This window comes from Hippocampus comes, unplaced genomic scaffold (genome assembly GCF_001891065.2).
Source record: "Hippocampus comes isolate QL1 unplaced genomic scaffold, H_comes_QL1_v1.1 scaffold113, whole genome shotgun sequence".
NCBI classification, from domain to species: Eukaryota; Metazoa; Chordata; class Actinopteri; order Syngnathiformes; family Syngnathidae; genus Hippocampus; species Hippocampus comes.
In genome coordinates, this window is record NW_017806160.1 from 387459 (window position 1) to 414502 (window position 27044).

General features: G+C 42.5%; 2 protein-coding genes across 2 annotated transcripts in view; both read left to right on the forward strand.

Annotated features, from left to right (window-relative positions):
* The first annotated feature begins 1211 nt into the window (after positions 1-1211).
* On the forward strand, positions 1212-14661 carry acvrl1 (activin A receptor like type 1). Its single transcript, XM_019895648.1, has 10 exons — positions 1212-1721; positions 6914-6975; positions 7814-8050; positions 9710-9915; positions 9997-10096; positions 10178-10324; positions 10412-10687; positions 10778-10975; positions 12867-12997; positions 14045-14661. The coding sequence occupies exons 2-10, from the start codon at positions 6915-6917 to the stop codon at positions 14189-14191; spliced, it is 1503 nt and encodes a 500-aa protein (XP_019751207.1). The 5' UTR covers positions 1212-1721; position 6914; the 3' UTR covers positions 14192-14661.
* Positions 14662-19250: 4589 nt separating this feature from the next.
* The window catches only part of acvr1ba (activin A receptor type 1Ba), a 20549-nt gene continuing 12755 nt past the window's right edge, over positions 19251-27044 (forward strand). The window contains exon 1 of the mRNA XM_019895649.1: positions 19251-19455. Within this exon, the coding sequence (XP_019751208.1) occupies positions 19392-19455 (64 nt within the window). The 5' untranslated portion in view covers positions 19251-19391. The remainder of the gene's footprint in view (positions 19456-27044) is intronic.

Genomic DNA, 27044 nt, shown 5'->3' on the forward strand with positions numbered 1-27044 from the left:
AAATTTGATGAAAAGTTGCACTCAGTAGCAATGTACTGCATAAAAACACACAGTAACCCGAAAACATGGAAAATGTGAGCACAAATATGTACCTAATCTATTGTCCTTCTTTGTTCGTCTTTTGTGGGGTCGTTTGGCAGCTGGCAAACCAGCTCAAGTGTGTATTACTGCCACCAAGGGATACTACATTGTCCTTTTTCTGAATTGATGGCGGTGGGATGTTGTCAAATTTGCTATCGCCATTTAGTGGTGGGGGTATGAAGTGCACTTATATGTCCATTTTTTTCCTCAAATCGGTTAGCTAAGTGACATGTGATCGTATGTAAAAAAAATAAAATCTGAAGTCAATACAGCAATTTATTTTTTTATTAGATAACAATAAAAAGCTATGATTGTCAGCGACACCAGAGATTAAGTAAAAAAATGTTTTACTTGACTTTCCCTTGATCTGCATCGTAATGCATTCGACCAGTGGTTCTTAACCTTGTTAGAGGTACCGAACCCAACCAGTTCATATGCACATTCAACGAAACCTTCATTATTTTAAAATAAAAATGATTTTTTTTTTTTACAAATTCAAGACATTAAAAAACGCATTTATTAAAAACTGAAAATAACTTAAATAGAATTTCAAGACATAAGTATACGTTTTTTTTAATTGTGCACAAAATGAACCAGCAAGTGATGGCCAAGCAGGCGTGTCATAACTAATTGATATGTTGAGTCGGGTATGTCTTAATCTCCATGGCAAAGGCTCCGTCGAACCCCTGAGACCGATTCACCGAACCCCTGGGGTTCGATCGAACCCTAAGAACCACTGCATTAGACTGTACAGAATGTTCTGTCCACACATGCGCTCGCATGAGTGTGTGTGTTAATTACCCGTATTTATTTTTTCATTTCACTTTGATTGTGTGCAACTTCTTGAAAACTATGACTAATCATCGTAAATGCTCTGAAATGTAAGTGTCAGATTTTCCACCAGAATGCGTCATTAGAACTTTTTTTTTCTCTCTCAAAGGGTAAAATGTGACTGCCACTGTTTGAAATAAATAAAACCAATTGCATGAGCGTTTTTGCCCCACACACTCATTGTATCATCGAGGGGTCTTTGAACCACATTCCTGCCAGTGTGCAGTGCAGATTCGGTCCACGGGGGAAAGGGAAAATGAGAAGTTTAGCAACAGGAAAACCGCTATGAGAACATTCCAGGCAAAGCAGAGTTGAGCTGCGCGGGACAATGAGGGGTGGGACAAAACTGTACTTTGCAGAAAAAAAAATGTAATCTTGCCTTTTGATCACGGTCAAAGACATCAACAAAAGGCCTCCCTTCGTGGGCCAACTTGTTCGAGCAACCCTCACTGGGTGCGAGCAGTCTGGCTCCGGGCTGCTCGTTTGTGTATCGTTGTAGATTTGGAACGAGATCCGAGATGAGATAATCTCACACCGCTGTGGCTGAGTCTTCCATTATTTTCACTTCTGTCTCACTTAAGGACCATTCTCAAAAACAGCAGATTTTGAAGGTCAGCGTCGTCTACAAACGCGAAGCAAGAATGCGAGATGTCTTTGGGATCTAAACTCTTCAATCGAGCTCTTCGCGGAGGAAAGAAAATCGCTCAAGTAATGGACACGTTGGGGTTTTAAACAGTGGGGACACGAAGTACACATGGAAGACGTGCGGTGTTCAAACTCATCACGTTAAGAGGAGCGCTCAGAAAGAGGTAATGGCGTCAAATATGCATTTTGTTGACCTGTTTATTTTTTGACACGAAGTGGTACTGATTACATGTTTTCCCCGAGAACCAACAGGTGTCATCAAATGGTCAATTTGAGATGGAGATTTAAAAGGACTGTTTTGACAAAGTGGCCACGCACTGTTTTACTTACGAGATATCGTAAATTTAAGACATTTCATGCAAAGAAAGAAATTAAAACATGTTATATTCAAATTGAAGTGAAAATCAGAGTGCCTGCCGAGAGACGGCAGTGCAATAGTATAAGTTTGGACTCGCCCCCTCCGTCAGTTAATTTCTTAACTGAATATTTTAACGTGTATTATACATTCGGTTGTAAATAAAACACAGTCTTTATTATAATATTCCGATTTGCTCCAGTATGATATTTTTCTACTGGTATTCTCAATCACATATTAGCGGTTCTTGTTTTGGAATATGATGATCCAAAGTTTTTGAATGGCCAAATGTCTACTGTACTGGCTGGACATGATGTGACTGAAAGTTTATCAAACGTCAAAAATTTACCAATGTATAACAAAATGTTATACACGCATATGCTATAGTAAATATATGATCATAATATACTACTCTGTACTATATTGTATTTACACTCAATAGACACTGTATTTGGTACACTCGTAAGAAGGGAGATGAAAAATCCTGACTTTACAAAGATTACATCCTCAGTTTTGATTGACACATATTGTAACATTTGTTGTTATTATTGCAGTTGGCGCTTGCGATGGCATCAACGTGTACTGCGTTAAGGGGAGATGTTTTCCCCCTCCCATGGAGCTAAGCTTGGAGAACTGAAGTACAATAAATACACTATCAGGCCATCCATTCATCTTATGCACCTCCAGAGTCTTGCGTGTGTCCCATCTTATTTTGGGCGTGTGGTGGGAAACACCCTGTACTGGTCGTGAGCCAATTACAGGCACAAGCAAGCATTCCTTCTCACATTCACACATATTAACAATGTGGAGACTTCAAAGTTAGCATGCCAGTTTGTGGAATTCAGGTGGGATCTCCTGTCGGCTTTACACAGATCTGGTCGGCTGAATTGGATCGGCAGATATTTTGCATTTCATCGTCGTTAATAATCTAAGGTTTCTCATCATATGTATTCAGGCTTTATTTTTTTTCCTAATGTTTTTAAATAATTGGGAGGGTGATTGGGAGTGTCCCCCGCACCCCCCATTGTCTGTGTGATTTTAGGAGGATTTTTTAGGGTTTGACTGTAATTATTCTTACATGACAAATTTCAATATCCATTGATTATATGCAAATTTGGGTGATTTGTGGGCCAGGCTGGTCCCAATCCCCCAATAACTGTTTGGATATATTGGTCCACCATCTGATCGGATTGGTGATCGGTTATCTTTTTTTATTTGACTCTCTGATCGGTGATTGGCCCCAAAATCCTGATCATGTAGAGACTAGAATCTAGATTAGCTAGCGAAAACCCATGAAACTCCACGTGGCAAGGTCACAGCTTGGATTGGAGCCCTGAATGTGTGAGGCACTTATCCACAATAACACACAGAAATGCTATAGTGCTATTCAATTGATAGCCCATTTACAATTTACAGACTATTCCTGTCACCTGTTTATGCCACTCCATGTATGCCTTACCATAAGCAATTCATACCTTGCTAAAATATCATGTACCGTCTCTGGGTCTTATTTGCACATCCTACACCTGGGATCCTGTCGGATAAGGTAGACCCTGGCCGATATTGATCTTGCGTGTTCTTGTGCCGCCATGGTTTGTGCTCCGTGCTGTCTTTCAGTCCAGCCTCAATTTGTCAGTTGGTCTACGCCTCACGAGTCCACGGTGCCACTCTTTACCCTTTGTATACAGCCTCAGGATGCTGGACAAAGGGTGGAACCCTTCGTACATTCTTGTCTTGATATCAGCATGATGCCAGTGGCAGTGGGATGATTACTGGTACAGCGTAGGTGTAGGATTGGGATTAGGCTGACACTATCGAAACATTTTGAAACCGATTATCTAATCGGGAAGCACCATGGATTAGTGGCTAGCATATCCACCTCACAAGACACAGGTTGGGGCATCAACAGCATCAACAACGAACACATTAACACACTGTTCACATGTGAGGAGAATGGTCTAATGGAATAGTGTCTATATATTTATCCATATATTACATTAAAATGGCTTTTATTTTCCTGAGAGGTTTTTCTTTCGTGCAACGAGGCCCTGTTCAAGAACTCATAGAGGCTGCTGTGCTGTTGCATGCCCCTACCATCCGCCACACGAACCACACAGTCATGCAGATGGAATGAAAGATCTGCTTCACTGAGTCTAAGCTGTCGATGGGAGGAAGAGATGACAATGGATCTCTTCCCCTTGGGTCACAGGGGTTTAGCTTTGGACCGAAAGGAGACAAACAGGAGAGAGCTCAGAGAGGAAGCATGCTGGAGTCAAATGTCAGACCAGCTTACGATGTAAGGACACGATTACGATAAAGTGATTGCGTGATAAATGAAACCCAGCTGTGCCCCTCCACTGATATTATGAGTGGGTGGAGTTGTGTTTATGCTAGATTTACAGATATACAAGCACTGACTTGCAGGCTGCACAATGCAGGAAGTGCCATGTAAATGCATGAAGCTCTTAACCGGATTTGGAGGGGGCGGGGGGTGCCTGGTGGCGGATGGGGTTGCAAGTCCAAAGATAGTTTGTTGCTCTTCATCAGATTTTCGTGTCAGGTGGAAATGGCGTCCAGCAAGCATCTCACATTTGATTTGGCTCAGTCATGGGCATCAGCAATACTCGAATAAAAGGGAAACTTAATCCCCAAATTTGCTTCACAAGAATATGTCTAAAATCTGCATTCTAATGAAAATGGTGTTTGTGGAGTATGAGTTAAGCAGTAAAATCCACCCGTTAGACCAGTGGAATGGAACAAATTACTGTAACAAAAATGTGCGTCTGACTTCCCCATTTAAGCAAGGAATCACTAATTTCATCATCACTACTAAGCTTCAGGTAAAAATAGGCTCAAGGTGACTACACTAAATAGGTGTTTTGTGAATGAATACTTAGCATCACAGATCTGAGGTCAGGGGTTGGACTCTGCGCTGCGGCCTTCCTGTGTGGTGTTTGAGCATTCTCCCCATGCTTGGATGGGTCTTCTTTTGGCATTTCGGCTTCCCCTCACTTTCCAGAAAGTTTTTCTTCAGTTAATTGAATGTTCTAAAATTGTGCTTTTGTGTGAATTTATTTTATTGTTTTTTCTGTTTTGGTTGATTTGATTTCAAACAGCATATATCTAAATGCAAACAGTCAAAAGCAAAAGGAACAAAAGGAACTAATAGTTGAATTTAAAATGGTTACGGCTGAAGCGTTGCTTCTAATCGCCGCACCTTATTATCATTCTCTTCAATTAAGTCGAATAATTACATGAATAATAGAAGGTATTTATACCCAAACATGCTCAATATACATTTGCCTTTACAATCATATGCCCAATTTCAGTCATATCCAAACACCCGAATTTAAAAGCATCAGTTTCAGCTCAATTTTGTATATTCTATCCTAGACAACCAAGACTTATAACGATCCATACTTTTCAAATATTTTTTTTTTGGAGGATTTTCTTTTCAAATGGTCAACACTTGTACTTTGTTTCATGTCTGCTAATAAATGATCTCATAATTTCACTCCATAAACTGATATGCACCTGCTGTTCAACGTAGTACAAAATCTTAGTTGTTCAAAATTTCCTTTCAGCCTTAAATTATATTTGCTCTGTCTAGTTTCAAACATATTTTGAATATTTCTTGGAAACAAGTCATGCCTCGTTGAATACATCATGTTCAGCTGTTCTATATTGCGCCCGATGTTTAAACTTCATTGTCCCAGATTTAAAAAACAATGCATCGGTGTGTTCATAATAGCCCACATTATGCACTATTCCTATGGCTCTTTTTTTGCACGGTGCACATCATTTGAAGGGTACTTTTATATGTATTTCCTCAAACTTCAACACAGTAAGTCAAATATGGAAGTACAGGATCGCAATATAACGTATCGAGTGATTTGTAACTTGACGTGGTTGACTCCTCCTAAAATTCCCACTGTGCATGAATTTTTGGCCCTTACATACTGAATGTGACATTTCCAGCTCTTGTTTTGCTCAGTAATAAATCCCCAAAATGTCTGCTGATGAACTCAGCGAGTTCATCAGCAGACATCAAATGCTAAGATGAGTTCTAAAATGCTAAGATGAGCAAAAAAATGCCCACCCTCTCAGCAAGCCCACACATTTTTTCTGTTTGCATGTGCATTGTCTGCTTGGAGTTTTTTTTTTTCAAGTGTGGGAACAATGTACAGTGGTTCTAACATCATATTATCTACTTGACACACTGAAAAAAATGGTGTGTTGAATTTGCTTAATTTTACTTCGTCAAGTGGTTGCCCAAAATAAAATGATCTGGATCAAGATATATATATATTTAAGTAGACAATACATCTTCTTAAAAATATATATCTAATCCAAATGTTTTAATGTGTGTCCATGCACTTGAAGTAATAAATTGAGTACATTCAACACACCATTTTTACTGTGAACAACGAACATGCACTTCAATTGAAAAGCTCAATTTTTTTAGAGGGTGAAACGGTGACATCACTAAGGCACCGGTAGCCTATTGATGCTTATAGCATGCGAACACTCACCTAACGACACAATGCTTCCGCATTGTATGAAGGCTGTGCTGCTTGCGTGACCCCCGGCAGTGAGGCCCTCAACAATGAGCAGCCAGAGTCTCGCCGGCCAGCCGGGTGGGGCCACTCAATGGCAGGAAGCATCGCCATCAATATTTACTCTGCAAGCAGGGCAGCTGAGCCTGGAGCCTGACTAGCACAGCGCCACACGCAGTCTCAGCCCACTTATACAAACACTCTGGAGTGCTGTTACAGCCTCCTTCCCCCACCAAGTCCTGTTTTCTCCCCATCTCGAGCAATTAGAACACAGGCAGACAGGCTGGGCCCACTGACTGTTGTTTTGGACCTCGGTGTTTCCTCTGTGGCTTTGGACACCACTTTAGTTTTCATTTACAGGGCAACTGAAATGTCAAGCAAATCGCATTTGTGCCTATCTTTGACTATATCAGTTGTGTGCATTGACTCTCTGTCTGGTCCACAGAATGGAAGGCTTCACAGTGGTACTAGTTGAACTGCTGCTGTTGACGTCTGCTCACTTCGCAGGTGGGTGAAGGATGAAGCTGTGCATTGCAGCGCACTTACGCAATGTGGTTCTTCCGTGAGTGTATGTAACCAAAATTTTGGTTTGGAGATGAGGCCTGTCGTTTACACACATGCTGATCTGGTTACATTTCAAACTATTAGGTTAATCAGCAACAAGTTTGGTTTGATCTCAAATAGTCTTAAAAATCCCCTATACTTGACTACAGCACTTAAAATCTCTGATTAAAAAAAAAAAAAATCCACGACATAATGTCCCTGGTTCTTTTGTGTGATGTAAAGCAATGCACACAGTGAACGGCAGCGTGAAAATGACATTCCGCAGGGATAAAAAAATCATGTCATCATCAAATCAATTCTGTGATTGGCTCGACAAGTATCCACGATCTGTACAGTTGTAGATACTGTCAAATAGTCATTTAAGTTCTTTGGCTAATGATTTTTACTGATTACTCGATACATATCTTCCATCCATTTGTCAGTCCATTTGAGCCTCCATGAACCTGTCAGTCACGCGAAGGACACATAGAGACATACAGCACATGTTTTTGTCAAAGAAAGGCGAGCAAAGGGAAAACACAAGCACTCCACACACAGAAAGAAACGAACCGATAAAAATTAGAGTCCACAACTCTTTTAGCTCTGCATTTTGTGCTGTGTGAAACTGCTCCTCTGCCTCCTGGTGGGCAGAAAATGCAAATCAATTCATACAAAAGGGGTGAATGCGTGTTGTTTCATGGTAATCTAAAAGTACTGTATATCTGAATGTGAAATAATAACAATTCTCCAGAAGTTGGTAATGGATGCATACGGCCCTGACAAACATCTTCATCATTTGCAGATTCCGAGAATGACGGGAAGCTGCTGTGCGCATGCGAGAATGACAAAGACACATGTGTGAATTACACATGCAGAGGCGACGTCTGCTTCTACACGTGGTTGAACGGTCGTGAGGAGAGGGGTTGCTTCTCCAACAAGAACTACATGGAGCAGTGCTACAGTCGCTTACCCCGCTTCCACGTCAACTGCTGCAGAGAGAATCGATGCAATGCCTTTGCAACGCCGCCTCCAAACATCAGTTAGTGCCCACATTACACTACACTACATATGAAAATACACACTTTGAAACCTTGACGTCAGCGTGCTCTTATGTTCACACAACCACCTTTGAACAAAATACATAATACATAATATAAATGAGCAGCAAGTAACAACCTCTGGTGCTCCAAAATCGTTTTGTTCAACCCTTCTTATTATACCTTAAAGTTGACATTTCATCAGCTTCAGTTGACCGACAATGAAAAAGGAGCAGTGGTTCTAGATCAATTTCACTGAGGGGGCCTGGCTAGGGCCAGGGGTTTTGATAGAGGGGCACATTCAACCCAGGGCAAAAAAAGACAAAGATTCAAAATCTTATTTGACTTTTTATTTTCATCAAACCTTTAAACCTTTGCAGCCATAACATTACAGTAACAATGAAAAACAGTATAATAATCACAGTAGTACTGAATTAAGTGCTGAAAAAAGATTCATATAGGTGCCGATCTTGTGGAAGAGTCTTAAGCTGCCCCTACTATTACAGCAACTGTATTCTGCGATTTTGGTGATTTCTGGCAAACGGTCTGAAGTGATTCCAGATTCAGTGCTTTTGACCTCCTAGATTCAATGCAAAGTACACCAAGATTACTTAATCTATCATCATTCATAGTGGACATGAGGTATGTTTTCCCAAGATTTAACGTGGAAAAACTCCGTTCTGCATTGGCGGGTCTTCTTTACATTTGCTGATGTCTGTAGAGAAAGACAAACCGAATAGATGTAAACATAATTTTTGCATGCATACAGCATATACACTAACCTGCTACACTTACACTGTTTCGGCACTCACACACACATAATTGTCTAAAACGTATTCATGAATGCTATTTATTAATTGCATTAATTCATTTATTTTTTCATTTATTGTATTCAGTAATATAAATGAATACATTCTAAAGCCTGACCAGGGACTAAAATTGCAAACACACTGAAGCTAGATGTTTTGCGTGCATCTAATTGTCCCATTTTTAAAAGGCAGTGTCTTATAGATTGTTCCTGTTCAATAAACATTAAAAAATAAAAAGGGATATTAAAAAAGTTACACACACACACACACACACACACGCACGCAGACAGTATCAGTTTCCTCATTCTCAGGACCTTCATCTGTCTCTTCATTTTTAACTTTAAATTTTTAACAGTGAAGAGGAATTAGAATTACACTTACACGCACGCAGACAGTATCAGTTTCCTCATTCTCAGGACCTTCATCTGTCTCTTCATTTTTAACTTTAAATTTTTAACAGTGAAGAGGAATTAGAATTACACTTCAGAAACCTTACTGTTGCGGGCTTGCTTGGTTTTGTGTTGTAGTCTTACCTTGACAATATAATATCACTCATCGCCGTGGTAATCTTGGGACTGCTTCTCCTCTTTGCGCTCGTCTTTTTTCAGTGGTGCAGCGCACTAAAAGGTCCGACTAGAATGTTAAGCCAGGCACTTTAGTATCACCTTTGGCCTCGGTGACTGGGCGCTATTGTATAGCCCACGTTCGGAGGGGAGGGGAGGGGAGGGGCCACAGGGGGGTCCAGAATCAGTGCTACAGGGGCACTGGCCCTTGTTGGCCCCTCCCCAGAACCGCCACTCAAAAGGAGCACAAAGTGACAACGGCATCCATGTCATGAAACCGTGCACGCAGATGGCGAGACGACCACAATACCGCCGCAGCAGCCCCGTCCGGAGCTGTGGATCACCGTGGCTCTTCTGCTCCTTTTCACGGCTGCCAGTTTGTGTGGCCTGCTGATCTTCCTGCGCTTCCGGCGCGTGCACTTCCGCCTCAAAAACGCAGATGACCATGACTCCACCATGCTCAAGATCTCGAACGGAGAAGACCCTACTTATGGTGTAAGGGATTTGATCTCGAATGTGGTTCAGCATTAAGCAGCGTTCCAGAGTTTCAAGACAGACTGTGTGTTTTTTTTCCAGGGTATATATGATGAGTTCTGCACATCAGGGAGTGGGACTGGCCTTCCCTATCTGGTTCAAAGGACTATGGCCAGGCAGATTTCACTTGTGGAATGTGTTGGTCAGTCGGAATTATCATCACTGCTGCTGGTGCTTTCCGCCATTTTTGTACTTAAAAAATCTCTCATTATTGACATCCCAGGTAAAGGCAGGTATGGAGAAGTCTGGCGGGGAACTTGGATGGGGGAGAGTGTAGCAGTCAAGATCTTCTCCTCCAGAGACGAGCAGTCCTGGTTCAGAGAGACCGAGATCTACAATACTGTGCAGCTGAGGCACGACAACATACTAGGTGCTGCGCTCGATTTTATACCAGCAGATGTGAAGCATCAGTCAAAAGGCCAACTCTAAAAACAGGTGTGTTCTCTTCTCACTTCAGGTTTCATAGCCTCTGATATGACTTCCAAGAATTCCAGCACCCAGCTGTGGCTCGTCACTCACTTCCACGAGTTGGGTTCACTCTACGACTTCCTGCAGTACAGCAGCTTTGAGCCCGAGAGCTGCCTGAAGATGTGCCTGTCCGTGGCCTGTGGCCTGGTCCACCTCCACACCGAGATCGTCAGCTCCCAGGGCAAACCAGCCATCGCCCACCGAGATTTGAAGAGCAGAAACATCCTGGTGAAGAGGAACGGGCAGTGCTGCATCGCCGACCTGGGTGAGAATCCAGCAGAAGCATCACAGCTCCTCACAGCAGTTTATCAGCATGACTTATAAAGGATGACGCCCTGCTTTACTCCGCTGCCAGGTCTGGCCGTGATCCACTCGCAGTCCAATGACTACTTGGATGTGGGCCACAACCCTCGTGTCGGGACTAAACGCTACATGGCACCTGAGGTGCTCGATGAGAGCATACGAATTGATGTCTTTGAGTCCTACAAGCAAACGGACATCTGGGCCCTGGGCTTGGTCTTCTGGGAAATTTCACGCAGAACAATCGTCAACGGTAACTACGCTGTAATGGCATTAGTCGAACGGTTCGACAGTCAAATCATTCAAAATTCAACCAAAGATTGAGAATGATGTAGTACTCAATTATGGTGATATAAAGGAAAACAGTTTTACATCATTCAAATTTTTTGTATTGTTTTCTCGGACGCGGCTAAAACGGCACCGGGTGACGCACTTTGGCGTCCACCATGAGTCACCCCTAGCCCATATACAGTAACTTGTGCGCTTTTGTTTTCATCTGCGGTGGGTTGTTCTTCCCCCTGAAAATCCATCTCCCCTTCTGACGGTCCACTTCAGTGCACCTCGTTGTCGGCTATGAGTGTGCACGTGTCACGGAGAGAATGAAGAAAGTCAAACATGACTGCCACCATGTGGACAGGGGCTTTGCGGTGGCGTGGCCGCTTTAGAGCGCCCTGTTGTCGAAGCATGGAACAGCACCACGACAACCCGGTGGGATATTTTCCCGCCACCAGAGGCTTTCAGCGGATATATTTTTGCAACGCAAACATGTGGTTATGTATGGGCATAAGAAAGATGCCAGGTGAAGTAGCATCCATTTTTCCAGGTCATAGTAGCGGTATTTGATTGAAAATTGACAGTTGAGCGGGCCTGGATTCAACGCATTCACTTCATTGCTTGAAAGAGAACGGATGGATTTTTCACATTGATATGTTGGTTTATACCTGTAGCAAATTTTAAAATCAATCCAATTAGGCAGGGATGTCAACAACACTTTCTTCCATTGTATGTCCAATTTCTAAGACATGTTGGGTTTTTTGTCACAATGCAGGGACTTTGAGTGTCAGTGTCTGAATTGAATTGTTCCAGAAAAACAACAAGAGACTCAATGTACAAATTCAGTCCCGCGTTGGTGATCCACTAAAAATATTTGGCAAACTACTGCCGGCGTCGCAGCTACCAGTCGGACAAGATGCTTGAGGATTAAGTCTCTGTCCTGATTGCTCAATGGCCAAGTTGACATGCAGTAACCCTCTCTCACGATATTACAATCCTCCTTTTTGCACATTTGTCAACACATTGTCATGAATTACGATTTTGACCTTTTACTTGAATCAGCAGTTAAACTCTTTTTTTCCCCCCCCCATTATCATTTCTAATATCAAAAAATGACTTGAGTATCGCTTGTACAGTATGAGTGAGTGGGAACAATTTATTCTGGAGACAAAACAATCTGTATTCAAATGGTGTCCTGTGTCTGACTTTCTGTAAAGAATGAAAACAAGACACGGTCTGCTGTGTGTGTTGTGTTTTGTCAGACATGTCTGGCTGCTTGATTGTACTGTACATCAGAGGCAGTTCGTCGCATGTCTCTCAGCACTCAGCTGTTTCCCTTGTCTGTGTCAGTCTCGACTATCCTCTCCCATGATTAGCTCTACAGTAATTATAAACAGTCTTATCTGGTGTCAGCACTCGCTTGGACATACACCAGCCGCCAGAGTGCCAGCATGCAGATGGATACATGCACATAGTTACACGCATGCACACACACACACACACACACACACACACACACACACACACACACACACACACTGGAAGATTCCGAGATACATCCATACCCTTATGTGTGTGTCGTTTTCTAATCCCAGCATAGTCTCTCGGGAGTTTCTATCTTTTCCTGTGTTCTTGTGTAATCAAATGTTCTCCCACCATGATGCTATTCCAGAGAAATCCATGTTTTCCAAATGCATGCAGAGATTAAAAAAAGATGGATATAGGAGGTTCACACGTTGTCTTCTCATACGGCCGATAATGAGTCTTGACGCATTCCACTTGGCCCGTTTTCCCACTCAGCCCCAAGGAATGTGTTGCAATATTTCTCGGGGGAGAAGTTGTGCAGTTGAAAACATTCTTTTTTTTTTCAGGGATTGTGGAGGAGTACCGCCCTCCTTTCTTTGACCTGGTGCCATCCGATCCCAGCTTTGAAGAGATGAAGAAAGTGGTCTGTGTGGACCAGCAGAGGCCCATCTTGCACAACCGGCTGCACTCTCACCCAGTAGGCCATGAAAACGCATTACACATCGCCTCTAAAATTGCCTTCTTCGCTTACATTGTTTTAGCACAGCGACAGATTGAAGTACTTCATATACGCTCTTTGTATGGACGGATACTTGTCAGACAGCAGCAGTTCCCTTTCACAGAGAAGCTCTCCTGCCACAAGCCCATTTCACACTAGCTATTAATGCCAAGAATGTTCAGCTTTTGTCATATGTTGATTTTGTGTGTGACCAATACGTTTGATGACGTCTGAGGTCGCATAAAAGATGCAGGACAACGACTGTGTAAGGGGAAATACATAGCGCCAAGCCGAGGTGGAAAGTTTAACCCCCTCACACTCATTCCGTCCCCTTCTGTTGAAGGTACAGTGTTGCCATGAGATATGAATTTAATTCATTCGCTTCTGTCTACATACCTTGCTGCATCATTTGCGTTTAAATATCGGTTTGTTAAAGTTTAACATTGCCACATAGGTGTTGTTTGTTAGTCTGTCTATTTATTATGTTCCCAATTAAGCGTGAGCTGAGTTTAAAGCAAAGTTATGTGGCTGTTTTAAATACACGTCATTTTGTTAGTTTTATGTGTAGTTTGACTGAAAACTCTAACTACGAGTGGCATTCACCAATTAAAAACCTCTGAAGATTTCTTCGTTATGCCAAACTGCTGCTTTTTGAAAAGTTAGCTGAGTTGAGTTCACACAGCACTCCTATCTCTGATTTTTTATCATAAGCCCAAAACCGGCAGAATGATGGCGTGGATCTCGAAAAGTCCTAAGTTGGGTCACTCATATCTCATGGTACGAATGTAGTTGCAGCTGAAAACAAAGACGCAGGCAATAAATGCCGACTCTACTATTACATTTCTAATGCACCAATTGTATTCCGTGTCAGTGCTGTTCACACCTTGGAAAAGGGAAGAGAACATTCCCAGATTTTCCAGGCCAAGTGTAATGGACAATATGCAAACAGAAAGACAGACTGCCTTAATCAAGCTCACGGTAATGGTCATCATCCATACATTTGTATGTGTCTGTGTGTGTGTCCAGATAATGTCATCCATAGTGAAGATCATGAAGGAGTGTTGGTTCCAGAACGCACCGGCCCGTCTCACAGCACTGCGTGTGAAGAAGACCCTCTCCAAACTGGACCACGACAGTGACTTCAGTGTCAAGAAACTCAAGCAGGACGTCTAGAACGTACTCAGCAAGATGCAGACTGAGGAAGCTTGAGGGACTTTTGTGCCCCATTCCCGCGAGCATGGTGGTGAATATCATCTGCATAATTTCAGTTAATGACTCACACACTTACTGCATTTTATTAAAACAATATCATTTTCGGCAGTGGTGTCTAGACTCTTTTGCACCGAAGGCAATTTGTCTTCCCCCTGATCAAAATTCCGGAAAATCCTAAGAACAGACACAGAGAAAGACTTTTGCGATAAATAAGAGTTACTATGCCTATGACAGCACAATGCTCGTTCTATAAAAAGCACTTTTAACTTTTTAGCTGCACAGACACATTGAGTATGTAGTTGTGGATGTACTGTATCGAGAACACAATTTGTTATAAAATATTGGTGTACATTGTTTCCCTCCCCCCAAGATACCATTTACATCTCTTTCACTATGTATTTTGAAATAAACTGTCTTTTTCAACTATTTGAGCTCTTGATTTCAAAGCTTTAATGTAACGTGATTCTCCTATTAACCACAAGAGGTCACCAAACTATAATGGTGACAAAAGAGATTTCAAGTTGCAGATTGGCGCGAGGCTCTTCGCGATACAACCGACGACAACCATTGGAGAGACATATCACGTCAATACTTATATTTTCACCTATACATGTTACATTTCAAAACCAATGTGAAAGTCACATATAAAAAGCTAATGGAATTAAAATGCTACACAATTAAACTGGGGGGTTGAATTTTAGATTCTGTTTAAAAAACATCAGTATCCCCTAAAGAATCAATGAAATATAGTTTCAAGCAAGTCATGTATCTGTTTGTGTGTTTGTTTTTACACACGTGAATACTCTCAAATGTTTAGCATTTTGTTTTGTCATTAGAGATTTCCTTATTTCCTCTCTCTTCCATTTGAACCAACCAGTTTGAAGAGCAAACATGGCCACATTGAAGCACAAAGCAGTTAATTAACGTGACGCAAATCGGAAGGGTAATAAAGAGCCAGCTGAAATTAAACTGCAACAAAATGTACCCTCTGGTTAGCACAAACAGTTTTCATGGCGTTGTCTGCATATTTATGAGTGTGCGTGTGTAGCTTTTGAACTGGGTTCAGAGAGACAATAGTCCCTCAAATCCCCAGGCTGTCTGGTCAGTCAGATGAAGAGCTGGTTATTTTTAACACTACGGGTGGGTTGTTGGAGTATCGGGCCTGATTAGCCGCCTGTGAGTTCAATACTTTCTCCCTTTCACTGTCATGTGTATTGCTTTTCCTGCAGAAGTGCAAAGAGATTTGTTGATGTCAAGCCATACGGGACAGTGACAGAAAATCTCAAGACGAGACAACTCGGACACACTTATGCTTGACCACACACTCACTCGTGATAGAAAACATCTCAATTGCAAATGTTTTGTCTCACCTGAGCTATACTGTATTTATGTATTAGTGTACCCAATGGCCACACCAGCAGCCAACTCACTTTGTTATTTTCAGCTTTGATGCTGCAAGCAGATGCAACATTTTTTTTATGCGTCCAAATTGGTCCTCTGGGGATTGGATCAGGGGACTGCTGATGGAAGCCAGATTACACGTCTGGTTTAGTGGTCCAAAGCTGCAGAATTGATGATCAGTCACAGAGGTTGAATGAACATAAACTGACATTTTAAGACCTGAGGCAAGGAGGCCCCATCAGAGGCCTCAGCAGTCAGGCTCTCAAGGTGCTGCCTTCAAACGATCCTTGAGCTATGAGTTTAATTCAGCCCGTGACCACTTGTAACTTAAAACACTCATATCTCAAATCAACCATCCGCTTTGAAATGAACGGAATTATTGTTTATCTGTTCCAGCCTCAGCCCAAAAACAACAACAAAAAATGTCATGTTTTTTTTTAACAAGGAAAATAGCACTTGATACTATTCTGCTCTATTACAACATATACTAATCACATGAATAAAATAGAGAATCAGGAAATAAACAGTTTGATACATTCATTTCAGCTTCTGCTGGTGTGAGTGACTTGGCTATACCGAGCGCCAGTAGAATACAGTCATGCAGACGAATTAAGGAAAGTTTCATTCAACCAGTGCCCGTGACTCAGCAATCAGCTGTAATTGTAGTCCTTTTTTGCAAAGGATATCCCTGTGAGCATTGTTATGGTCCCTGTCTACATGCCTTGCTGCATCATTTGTGTTTTAATATCAGTTTGTTAAAGTTTAACAAGCAGATGCAATCTTTTTTTTTTTTTTTTTTTTTTTTTAATGCACCCCTATTAGTCCTCCGGTAATTGGATCAGGGGACGGCTGATGGAAGACAGATTACACATTTGGTGTAGTGGTCCAAAGCTTCAGAATTGATGATCAGTCACAGAGGTTGAATGAACATAAACTGACGTCTTAAAACCTAAAGCAAGGAGGCCGCATCAGAGGCCTCAGCCAGTTAGGGTCTCCCGGTGCTGCCTTCAAACAATCCTATTGATCCATCCATATTCTAATCTGCTTATCCCCACAAGGGTCGCGGGTGTGCTGGAGCCGATCCCAGCTGTCTTCGGGCAGTGGCAGGGTACAGCCTGAACTGGTTTCAAGCCAATTGCAAGGCACACATAGACGAACAACCATTCATGCTGACAATCACACAAGGACAATTTAGAGCAAGGGTGCCCATTACGTCGATCGCGATCGACCAGTAGATCGCGATCGACCAGTAGATCGCGGACTGGTCCCAAGTCAATCCGAGGAGTTTAGAGGGGGAAAAAAAAAAAAACATTTGTGTCTCTGTGCATGTTAGTAATATATTTTTTTGTGTTAATGCACATTGCACCCAAATCATTCTATCAGTCTCACTTTCACAAAAAGTATTTAAAAAAGAAAATAAAATAAAGCAGGTCATCTTTAACCTACGGTGACGTGTGCCTGCATCACCAGAAGTTGTTAGCGCTCAGCAGTCTGCAATTGCAGCTTGTGATCAGAATTGCTGCGCTATATCTTTTATCGTTATCATTATTCTCATTCAGAGTTTGTTTTGTACAATTCACCGAGGGGGCGGGCAAAGAATGGGAATCTGGAGGGCCAAGAGACACATTTTAAAACGGTACGCGTGAGCTACGATCGTTAACAGGCTGCCGAAGTGCGTCGCATGCCTCAGCGTCAGGCTATTGCTCATCATGGCATGCGTGAGTACGTGCATGTGTGCGTATGCGCGCGTGCGCGGTAACCAGTCAATCGCGGAAGGTTGGTTGATCGAAACGTAGATCTTCGGTCAAAAAAGTTTGGGCACCCCTGATTTAGAGCGTTCCATGAGCCTGCCATGAATGTTTTTGGAATGTGGGAGGAAACAGGAGTACCGGGAGAAAAACCCATGCAGGTACGGGTAGAACATGCAAACTCCACACAGGAAGGCCAGAGCCAGAATCGAACCCTGCACCTCTGCACTGTGAGGCTGATGTGTTAACCACTCGATCACCATGCCATTATTCATTTTTAAAACTCTGTTACGCTAAAACGCATATTTGCTACAGTCTTTTTTTTTTTCAATCTTCTCCTGTTTGCCATTGTTTTTTTTTAATTACTATAAATGACCCAATTAAAGAATAACGAAAAGACTGTATATTTCAAGCAACTATAAATGCTGTTGAACAATTAGAGGCAAAAACATATACATTTATTTTGTTTTTCAAATCAAACATGCTCCTGGGGCTCAGTCAGGGAGAAAATTATGAACCACTGAATAATGTATGAAAGGAATGGATTTCTAAAGCAATACTATATGATATCTCAATAAGTGGGTTTACATTGCCCGGATTTGTTGCACTACTTGCTTTCTTTTTGTCAGTATATTACCTGAATTTATGATGTAAAGATGTTTTACTCTGCCAAAAACAAACACAAAAAATACCATAACTTCATTCAGTTCTTGAAGGATAAAGTAATATTTCCAAATATGAAACATTATCATTACGTCTTGGCATCCCATTTGATTATTAGGCTATTGGTGTTGAATCAAACAGCCAGACATGAGAAAATAATTCACAAATATGTTTTAGAAAACCAGTAAAAGGATGGCGGGGCTCCACAGATTTCTGACGATGCTATAGCTCTCCGAGCCACGGTGCGGCGCCATACCGGATAGGGTGACAGGTGAGCTGTAATCTATCTCAGCGGATTTTGGTGTCCAAACTCGTTCCTCAAGTGCCGTTGTCCTTCCTGTTTTCAGTCGCTCCCTGCTGCATCACAACTCATTGAAATGATCAGTTTAACAACAAACTCCGAAGAAGCTTGATAACGACCCTGACCATTTGAATCTGGTGTGTTGCAGCAAAGAGAGATGGCAAACAGGCAGGCAGGACAGCTGCCCTTGAGGACCGGAGCTCGACATACCTGGTAGTCTACTTAGTGCATCCCGGAGTTGTTGCAGGGTACATACAGATAAAATCACATTCACCCCTTTGGGCAGTTTCTACCGTTTTCAAACAAAACGCATGTACTGTAAGCAAATGCAAGGGTGAGAACATGCAACAACTCCTCATAGGAAAGCTGGAAGCAAGATTTAAACACCCAATTTTAGAACTGTGACCTGCTAACGACTATTCCACCATGCTGGCGTATTTAAAATCAGGAATTTGTGACATCGATATTTTCTCAATGGAAAATTTGTTTGTGGTCCTGGAATTCCTGCATAAATATTCCCAGGAAAATGATCGCACCTTTATCTATATCGACACAAGCTTTATTTCGAGAGTTCCTTCCCGGCCATTGCCCTCCCCCTCGCCATCCTCGAAGGGAAAATGAGTTCAGCAGCTTTTATGCAATCCCAAACTCATACACATGAACGTAGCTACAAATGCATGAACGCAAGCTCTTCTTGTTTGTTTTGAAATAAAAACAGTCAAACTTAAAATGAATAAACAGCGTCTTCGTTTCCAGCATGTTATGCGAGCAGGGGTCGTAAATGTGCCGCTGGTGACCTCCGGGGAGGACACACGGACCTCCCCTTTAAACTGGCACTGCCCCTTAACCACGTCACGCGCCTGGCTCAACTAGTGCCTGTGTGTGTGTGTGCGCGCGCGTGCGTTAGATGTTCGTGTGTGAGCGCGTGCGTGTGCGGAGTGTGTGGCGAGTGCGGTCTGACTGTGGCTCCATTGCGTTGTGTTGTGTTGCATTGTAGCCGGCCTGCTCTTCTCGTGTTTCGCTTGCGAACGATGGCAGTGTGCAAGAAATGGCTGTGAAGCACACTGGCCGAGCTTTGCTCGCCCTGCTCGGGCTGCTGGCTGTCGGGAACGGTAAGTTTGAGCCGAACTCACCCACATTTTCGCCTTTTGTCTCGCTTGCATTGTGTGTTCGTTCGGTCCTCGCCGTGGCCCCGCCGCTGCGCACTGGAGGGGATTTGGCTAACCACCGCGAGCTATCGCTGACCTATGAAATGAAGTAAAAATACATTTAAAAGGTTGCTGTCCACAATGACTGAAAATATTTTTCTAGTTTGCCGACACCTTCCCGAGTACTTTAAGTGGAGCGAGCAGCTAAAGCACAACAACATGGTGCTGCTGCATGTTTACGCCGGAGCGTCTGCTAGTCAACAAGAGAACAGTCTATTTATTTATCCATGAACGTGTGACGTAGGAAGTGGACGGAACAAGCTGTTGTTTAGCTCCCATTTGTGGCTCATGTATGAAACAGTCTCACAGTTTGTGTGTGTTGGGCTTGCTAACGACACGGCTCCCTGGTTGAACGTGCTTTTAAAGGGCTCTCAGAATGAAGGCCTAACCTACTTAAGTGCCTGAAATGTGTTGTTTGGGAGTAAACACTGGCAGCTATTGCATTAGTGTCTATTTGTAAAGGAGTGAAAAGGGTGCTCTCCCGCTGGGAGAAAGCTGGCATAGGCTGACGACCGCCGTGTATTCACGAACCCCAGACAGGAGTCACAGTTCAAGTCTGGCTGTATTGTGATGGAAATGTGGCAAGTGGGGGTCTTTAGGGGCGCTTCTCCGGTTTGGTCTGGTCTGGCCGTCTGCTGCCGTTGCTGCTTCCAGATGATAACAGCGGCCCCTCGTGAACAAGCGGAGATTGTTCAAGGGATCACATTCTTTGTTTACTTAAGTAGTGTGCATTAAGAAGAGAAGCCTGTAGCCTGGTAAAAATACTGTAGCAAAGTATTGATTAATCTCCTTCACTCAAATAAAAATGGACAAGTACAAACTGGACAACAGGGCTCTACACATTCACTCACACATATGAATGGTGAAAATTATAGTTTGGTTAGTGGAAATCTTCGGCATTGGTCGAGATGACTGCATCAAAACCGACATTGATGTGCAAAGGATATCACCCCATGGGCTCAAGAACATTTCAGTAAAACAATGTCAGTAAATACAGTTGGGCGCTACATCCTGAAGTGCAACTTCAAACTCTACTATGCAAAGCAAAAGCTATTTATCAGCAGCAGGCAGAAACGCCGATGGACTGATACAAAGTGGAAAAATGTTCTGTGGTCTGTCGAGTCCACATTTCAAATTGGTTTTGGACAATGTGGACGTCGTGTCCTTCGGGCTAAAGAGGAAAAAAACCCTCTGGAGTGTTATGGACGCAAAGCGAAAAGGCCGGCATCTGTACTCGTATGGGGCTTGCGCTTCCGTGAAGGCACCATCAATGCTGAAATGTATATTCAGTGTAGGTTTTGGAGAAACATATGCTGCCATCCAAGCAACATTTTTTTTTTCATGGACGCCGCTGCTTATTTCAGCAAGACAATGTCAAACAACATTCTGCACGTGTTTGTAGTACACGGGTGCGGGTACAAAGCTGGCATGCCAGCAGTCCAGACCTGTCTCCCATTGAAAATCTCATTATGAAGCGTAAAATACAACAGCGGCGACTCCGTACTGTTTGAACAGCTGAAGCTGTACATCAAGCAAGAATGGGAAAGAATTCCATCCAGAAAGCTTCAACAATTGGTCAGTTCACAACGCTTCGTGAATGTTGATAAAAGAAAAGGTGATGTAATAGTGGTAAACATGACCTTTTCCTAGCTTTCTTGGAACGTAATGCAGCCGTAAAATTCTAAGTTAATGATTATTTGTGAAAAACAAACTTAATTAGTTTGAACATTAATTGTCTTGTCTTTGTTGTGAATTCACTTACATATAGTTTGAACATCATTGCATTCTGCTTTTATTCAACGCAAGGCCCCAACTTCACTGGACGAACAAAGCATTTGAAATCTCTGATTGAATCTCAATTCATTAAAAAAACATTTAAAGAGACAAGACTAATGAGATTTTGCACTCAACACTAATCTTTCTTGCTGACAACGTTGGAAAAAATTCTCCTTAAATGAAACAATAGATGGAGAAATAGCTTGCTTTTCTGGCTCATTTGAGGCATCATTTATGCCAGAGACAACAGCTTGCCCTCTGAATCTTTTTTGTCTCGTCATCATCGACAAAGCTGGACAAAATTAATCAGCCTATTCTGACAATTGTAAGGAGTAGAAAGTAGAGAGCTGTTTCTGAAAGTAGGGAGTAGGAGACATCTGAAAAATAAAGACCTGAAAAATCCAAAGCATAGTCGATTCCAACTACTGCAAACAAGCCAGAATAGATTCAAAGTTTTCACAACATGTTGGTTGTGCAATGCCATGCTTAGTTTAATCTGTACAAGCTGTCTTCCCTTGTTGCAACTTGCCACTAAACTGATCAAGGTAGTGTTTAAACCCCATGCGCTGGTGTTTTTAGCTTCAGTGTCATCTTCTTCACTTTGAAACCAAATCCTCTTGTCTTTTGTATTGTCTTTTCTCATGTCCCCTTTTATGCTTTTATTCACATTTTTAAGATGGTCCTATCATGAAATGAGCAGATTGGGAATCTTGAATTTTGTTGAAATATGCTTTAGTGGGAGGAGCATTGCAGTCCACAGTTCATTTTTAGTGCCTGTTGTACATTCTAAATATAAAGTTCAACATGATCCGCATCAGAACATTACCAATATGGATTACAAAAGCAAAAGTGGAGCTGCAAGCAGCTATAAAGGTCCCTCGCAGCACTGGCCACATTGGAATACTGGCACATTGGATTTGGATTTTATGTTTGTATGGATGTATTTATTTATTTAATGAGGTAGATCAGATTAGAAGCTAATTTATCAAGTATGACCGCTACACAAGGCCAAAAATGAGGCAAAATTTGAAAGAAAATTAAAACTGTCCGACTTCCTGTTGAGTTTAGAGTAGGGCTCCAGAGACTTTTTCTAGGTCTGGGGTCGTTGCATTCGGTATGCGTCCAAGCAGTCGGTGCTTAGACCCAAAGTAAAAAAAGTCACAAACTTGAACCGTTAAATAGTCCAAGATATGACTGTATGATTGTAATATTAACTCTTTGTCATCAAAATCTGAATCATGATATCCAGTCATAATTTTTTGGTCAAGTATGTAAAAACACATAAGGAATTTGTAGTTTGGGCCAGACTAGTATTACCATGACACGCAACTATAAGAAAATGAACATTTAGAACGTAACACGGAAGAGAGTCTCCATGTAATGTAAGGGTACCATTAGTGCTGTTGTCCCAAACAATGACAGCTAATGCAGCTTACGCAAATGATGCAAAGTCATCAAGCAAAAATAAAGTGGCTTGTCAGGGCTCTATGGAGCTCCCGATTAGGGTGTGCATCTATTATATTATAATATCTATTATGAAACCGTTCAGCTTCTCTACCACCAGGCTTAGCAAGTTTTATGAGGGAAACCTGAAGTACCGTAAGTATTCTCGAGTAAGGAATCATATTGTGCTGTCCAATCTTTCCTTATGACTGAATTTCCATATGTGGGATACAACTATGGTACATGTCCTTTATGAACATGCAAGTATGTGAACAAAATGCATGTGTAACAACACAAGCAATGAAATGCAAAAATATATGCTCCAAACACTGTTTATAAGACAAAAGCTGCAGTACAGTATACTGTACAGGTATATGAACAAAATACAGTGTAACAGATTTATGACTATTTGCTACAAAATGAGACTAGCAACAGACCTGGTGGCTTTTCTTTCCACTCACTCACTGCCTCTAACTCGACCTCCCCTCGATCGCCACCCAAGACAGCGTTGCTCAGCTGATGTCGTGCAACGAACTTTTGAAGCCAGCCACGGGACGCTTCGAAGTCCTCGATGCCCATACTTAGCGAGATGGAACTTGCCTTCTCTAATTAGCGCTCCAGTGAGCGGAAGGTTTTTAGCATGATAACAGGTAAAGCATTGCAGGAAACGTTCGTTTACTCTACTGTCCGTTGAGCCACAAGCAATTTACTCTGAGCAGCTAATCGGATGCATTCCACTCTCTCTTCCACAGATCTAGCTATCTACACACATAGATATTGAGGTCCCTCTTCGCCAATGGGAGGCCAGGATGATGATCGGTAGTAGCCAATGGCAGAGCAGCTATAAGTATGTTGCGTTCAGGAAACTTGGAGCTGTGAACGAAATAAAAAATCGTTCACTATTCCAGTAAAACTCATGCTAATAGAGTCACTTACATGTCGCCGTTGTGGATCCAATGAGAGTAAATAGCGGCAAGGACAGCGTTATTCCGTAGTATCGAGAGGGACTTGCTTGTGTTTGCGCCACTGCGGGCATCCTTATGGCTTCCGGGTTCCGGGTACTGGAACTTCCGTTGTTATGAATTGATCGTTAATGTAATATTGTAGTCGAAATTTTAATGCATAGGTTTTTATTCCGGGTGAGGGAATTTCCGTTTGAAAGACGAGGGGAATACTTACTGTAGTGCAAACCGGGCATGATTTGTGAGAAAAACAACCATTCACAATCACACCTAGGGACAATCTAGAGAGTTCAGTCAACCGACCATGCATGTTTTTGGAATGTAAGAGGAAACCGGAGTACCCGGAGAAAACCCGCGCAGGCACGGGGAGAACATGCAAACTCCACAGGTAGAAATCGAACCCTGCACTTCTGCGCTGTGAGGCGAACCAGTCGAGCACCGTGCCCCTCCTGGAACCTGTTTTTGATAGTGACCTAAAATTTGGAAACGGCTGATCGAAACAAGTTGACCAACGCACCACGGCCCCGCCCAAGGGGTCACTTCAACTTGCCTGCTCAGTTGGTGCACATTATGCAGGAATGATGTCATAGCCGTTGTGTGTTTATTCGACGTGGGCGCTCCAGCATCGACAGCGACGTGTGGGGGTGGATGTGTGGCCTACACATACAAAAGTGTGTGTGTGTGTGTGTGTGTGTTTGGGGGAAGGAGGGTGATGGGTGATTGGTTTGTCCAGCTGGCAGGGTCGTTAGCGAAAGGGGGCCCACAAGTAGGTGTGGTTAGAGCACTAACCGAAGGATAATGCAATATAAGGCCCGAAACCAGACCAACCTGAAAGTTGCTCAGTCCAAACAGATTCTGCGGCAGTGTGTGTGTGTGTGTGTGTGTGTGTGTGTGTGTGTGTGTGTGTGTGTGTGTGTGTGTGTGTGTGTGTGTGTTTTTTTGGCAATGGTTTTTCTTTGATTGCTTTGGCTAGTCGCGTGTTGTTGACTTCATTCAGATTAGGAGCGAGTTATGCTTGTTGCATGCTTGCGTGACGCAGTCCGTCTTGTGTGCACCCGACACACTTGCAATGTGATCTCGGCATTGGCAGCCACACAGCCCGGAGGTGGGGAGTGGCTCGCTTCCGTATCAGTGGCGAGAGTGCTTTCCCGTAGTTGCACTTCTTTTTGGAAATGTTTTTCCTACGGTCACACGTGGTAATGACTCCCTGACATGAGCGCTCCTTACTCAGTTTTTTAAAATCAGAGATGCAAGTCAACTTTTCAAAATTATTTTTTTGCGCCAATTCTGAATCTGGCCTCATTTTATTCTCTCCCGCGCATCTGGTTTTCATCATCATAAAATAATAGATTTTGTAATATTTATGAACTACGGGTTAAATTCGGCAGTAGGTGGAACTTTTTTTCTCAAACGTCATGGCTCTAAATTAGAATGCATGGTAAAGCAAGCTTTCATAGGTCAAGCTCAAAAACAAAAAATGCAAATATGTGAAATCAGATGTGCCGGAACAAAAGGCAAGACATTTTTTAAATCGGCATCGAAAATACATTCGGGGAGGCACAAATTCATTTAATTGAATAAAGTTTGTAATTTTCTATTGCGCTCGTTAACTGTCAAAGCACAAGGCAAGAGTTTGTTTGACTTGGTTGTATGTTTGTCTAGCCGCATAAATTTGCAAACTAAAGGAAAAGTGCGCTTGGCAATTGTGAAAAATGTATTTTCTGTGTAGTGGACTCGCAATTGTCTTAAAAAATTGTAAAAACTTTGATTCAAGAAAGACATGACGATGGCTGGGCAATATACTGTAGAATGGTCTAAAAATCATATCGTATTATATATTGAATCCCTAAACGATACATCGTGACATAAAATTAAACCTAGGATTATATGTATGCGTTTTATAGTCGCTTAGTCGAGCTAACATGGGGCGGGAGGAGTATTTAGCCGGCCAGCTGCGATTGGTAGCTGGTGCGGAGCAACTTAGCCGAGCGCCTAACATTTCTCCCAGCCGGGGAAGTAAGCAAGATGGGTGACTGTAGTAGACCCAAGTACAGCTGGCAGCCCCTTCCATTTTTGTAGTCAGGTGTGTTTTTTCACACTGAGGAAGACTTAATGGCAGTATTGCATTTGATTGGTTGAGCATATGACATCAGTTCTTTCAACTGTACTGGCAACTGCAAGGCTATAATGGAATCTTAATTTGTGGGTGTGCAGGTTTATCGGTGTCCTTTGAACTGTTATTATCCGCAGAACAGGTCTGCACCGCTCCTTTTCCGATTTAAAGGATTGTCCCCGAACCTGAAAAATGAGTCCCCCCAACAGCAGAGTTACTGATCAAAATGAAATTTGGCTGTCTTGTCGATCAGAACAGACTCGCTTCATTCACGAGACTGACCAGGAAGTCGGTGATTTTGCTCAGAAGCAGTCACTCCATGGTTTCTATTTTTCATGACACTTTTTGGCTTAAAAAAAAAAAAAAAATTGACATATTGTGAACCATTTTAAAACGCCTGCCTTACTCGCATAGCCCGGAAGGCACAATTTGTATAATACCCATGCGTTATTAGAGTAATCGCTTTCAAGGTTTTGATGGTGTGCTGCAATTTTCTGTCATGTTTGTAAATGTTTCCCTGTACACTGAGCATTGTGAATATTGCACTGAAGCTTGAGTTGAAGATTCCATTCAGTCGTTTCCTCAAATCGTTCAGCCAATTCGTTGCTCCTTCCAGCTTTAACTGTTCCATTATGATTACTCCCCTGTGCTGATTGTGTTGATTTTTCCAATTTGATGTGGTAGACACATTGGTGGGTTCGATCGGAGCGGCTGCCCGTTTGATTACAACAAAGGGAAAAGTTGAGGAAAACTGGAAGCTTCCTGACTGGCTACAAATGGTGCCTCGAATTTGCATTCCCATGTTTCCGACATGTCTGCCTGATGTTAATCCATCTTCTTTTTCCCGTCGTTATTTACCATTGGTTTTTGACATTGGCAAAGAGCTCCGCAGATTGAGGTCAAGTGTGAGGGTGGTCTGGTGTCCATAATGACCTCCGTTGGGCCCGGAGGCTTCTGGGCCTTAATTGGAGCAGCAGACGGCGTGCACTGTGACTGACCCGGCGCCGCAATTACTGATGCTGCTCCACAAGGGGATACGATCACCGCAGGAGCCACAATTTCACTCGGAAGCAGCCTCGCTCCATGCCATTAATTCAAATGTAGAACTTTGACCAAATAGATTCAGTAGCAATGGGAGATCATGTCTGGAGGGCGTCATTTGACCCCAGCAATTCTTTTTTTTTTTTTTTTTTTTTTTT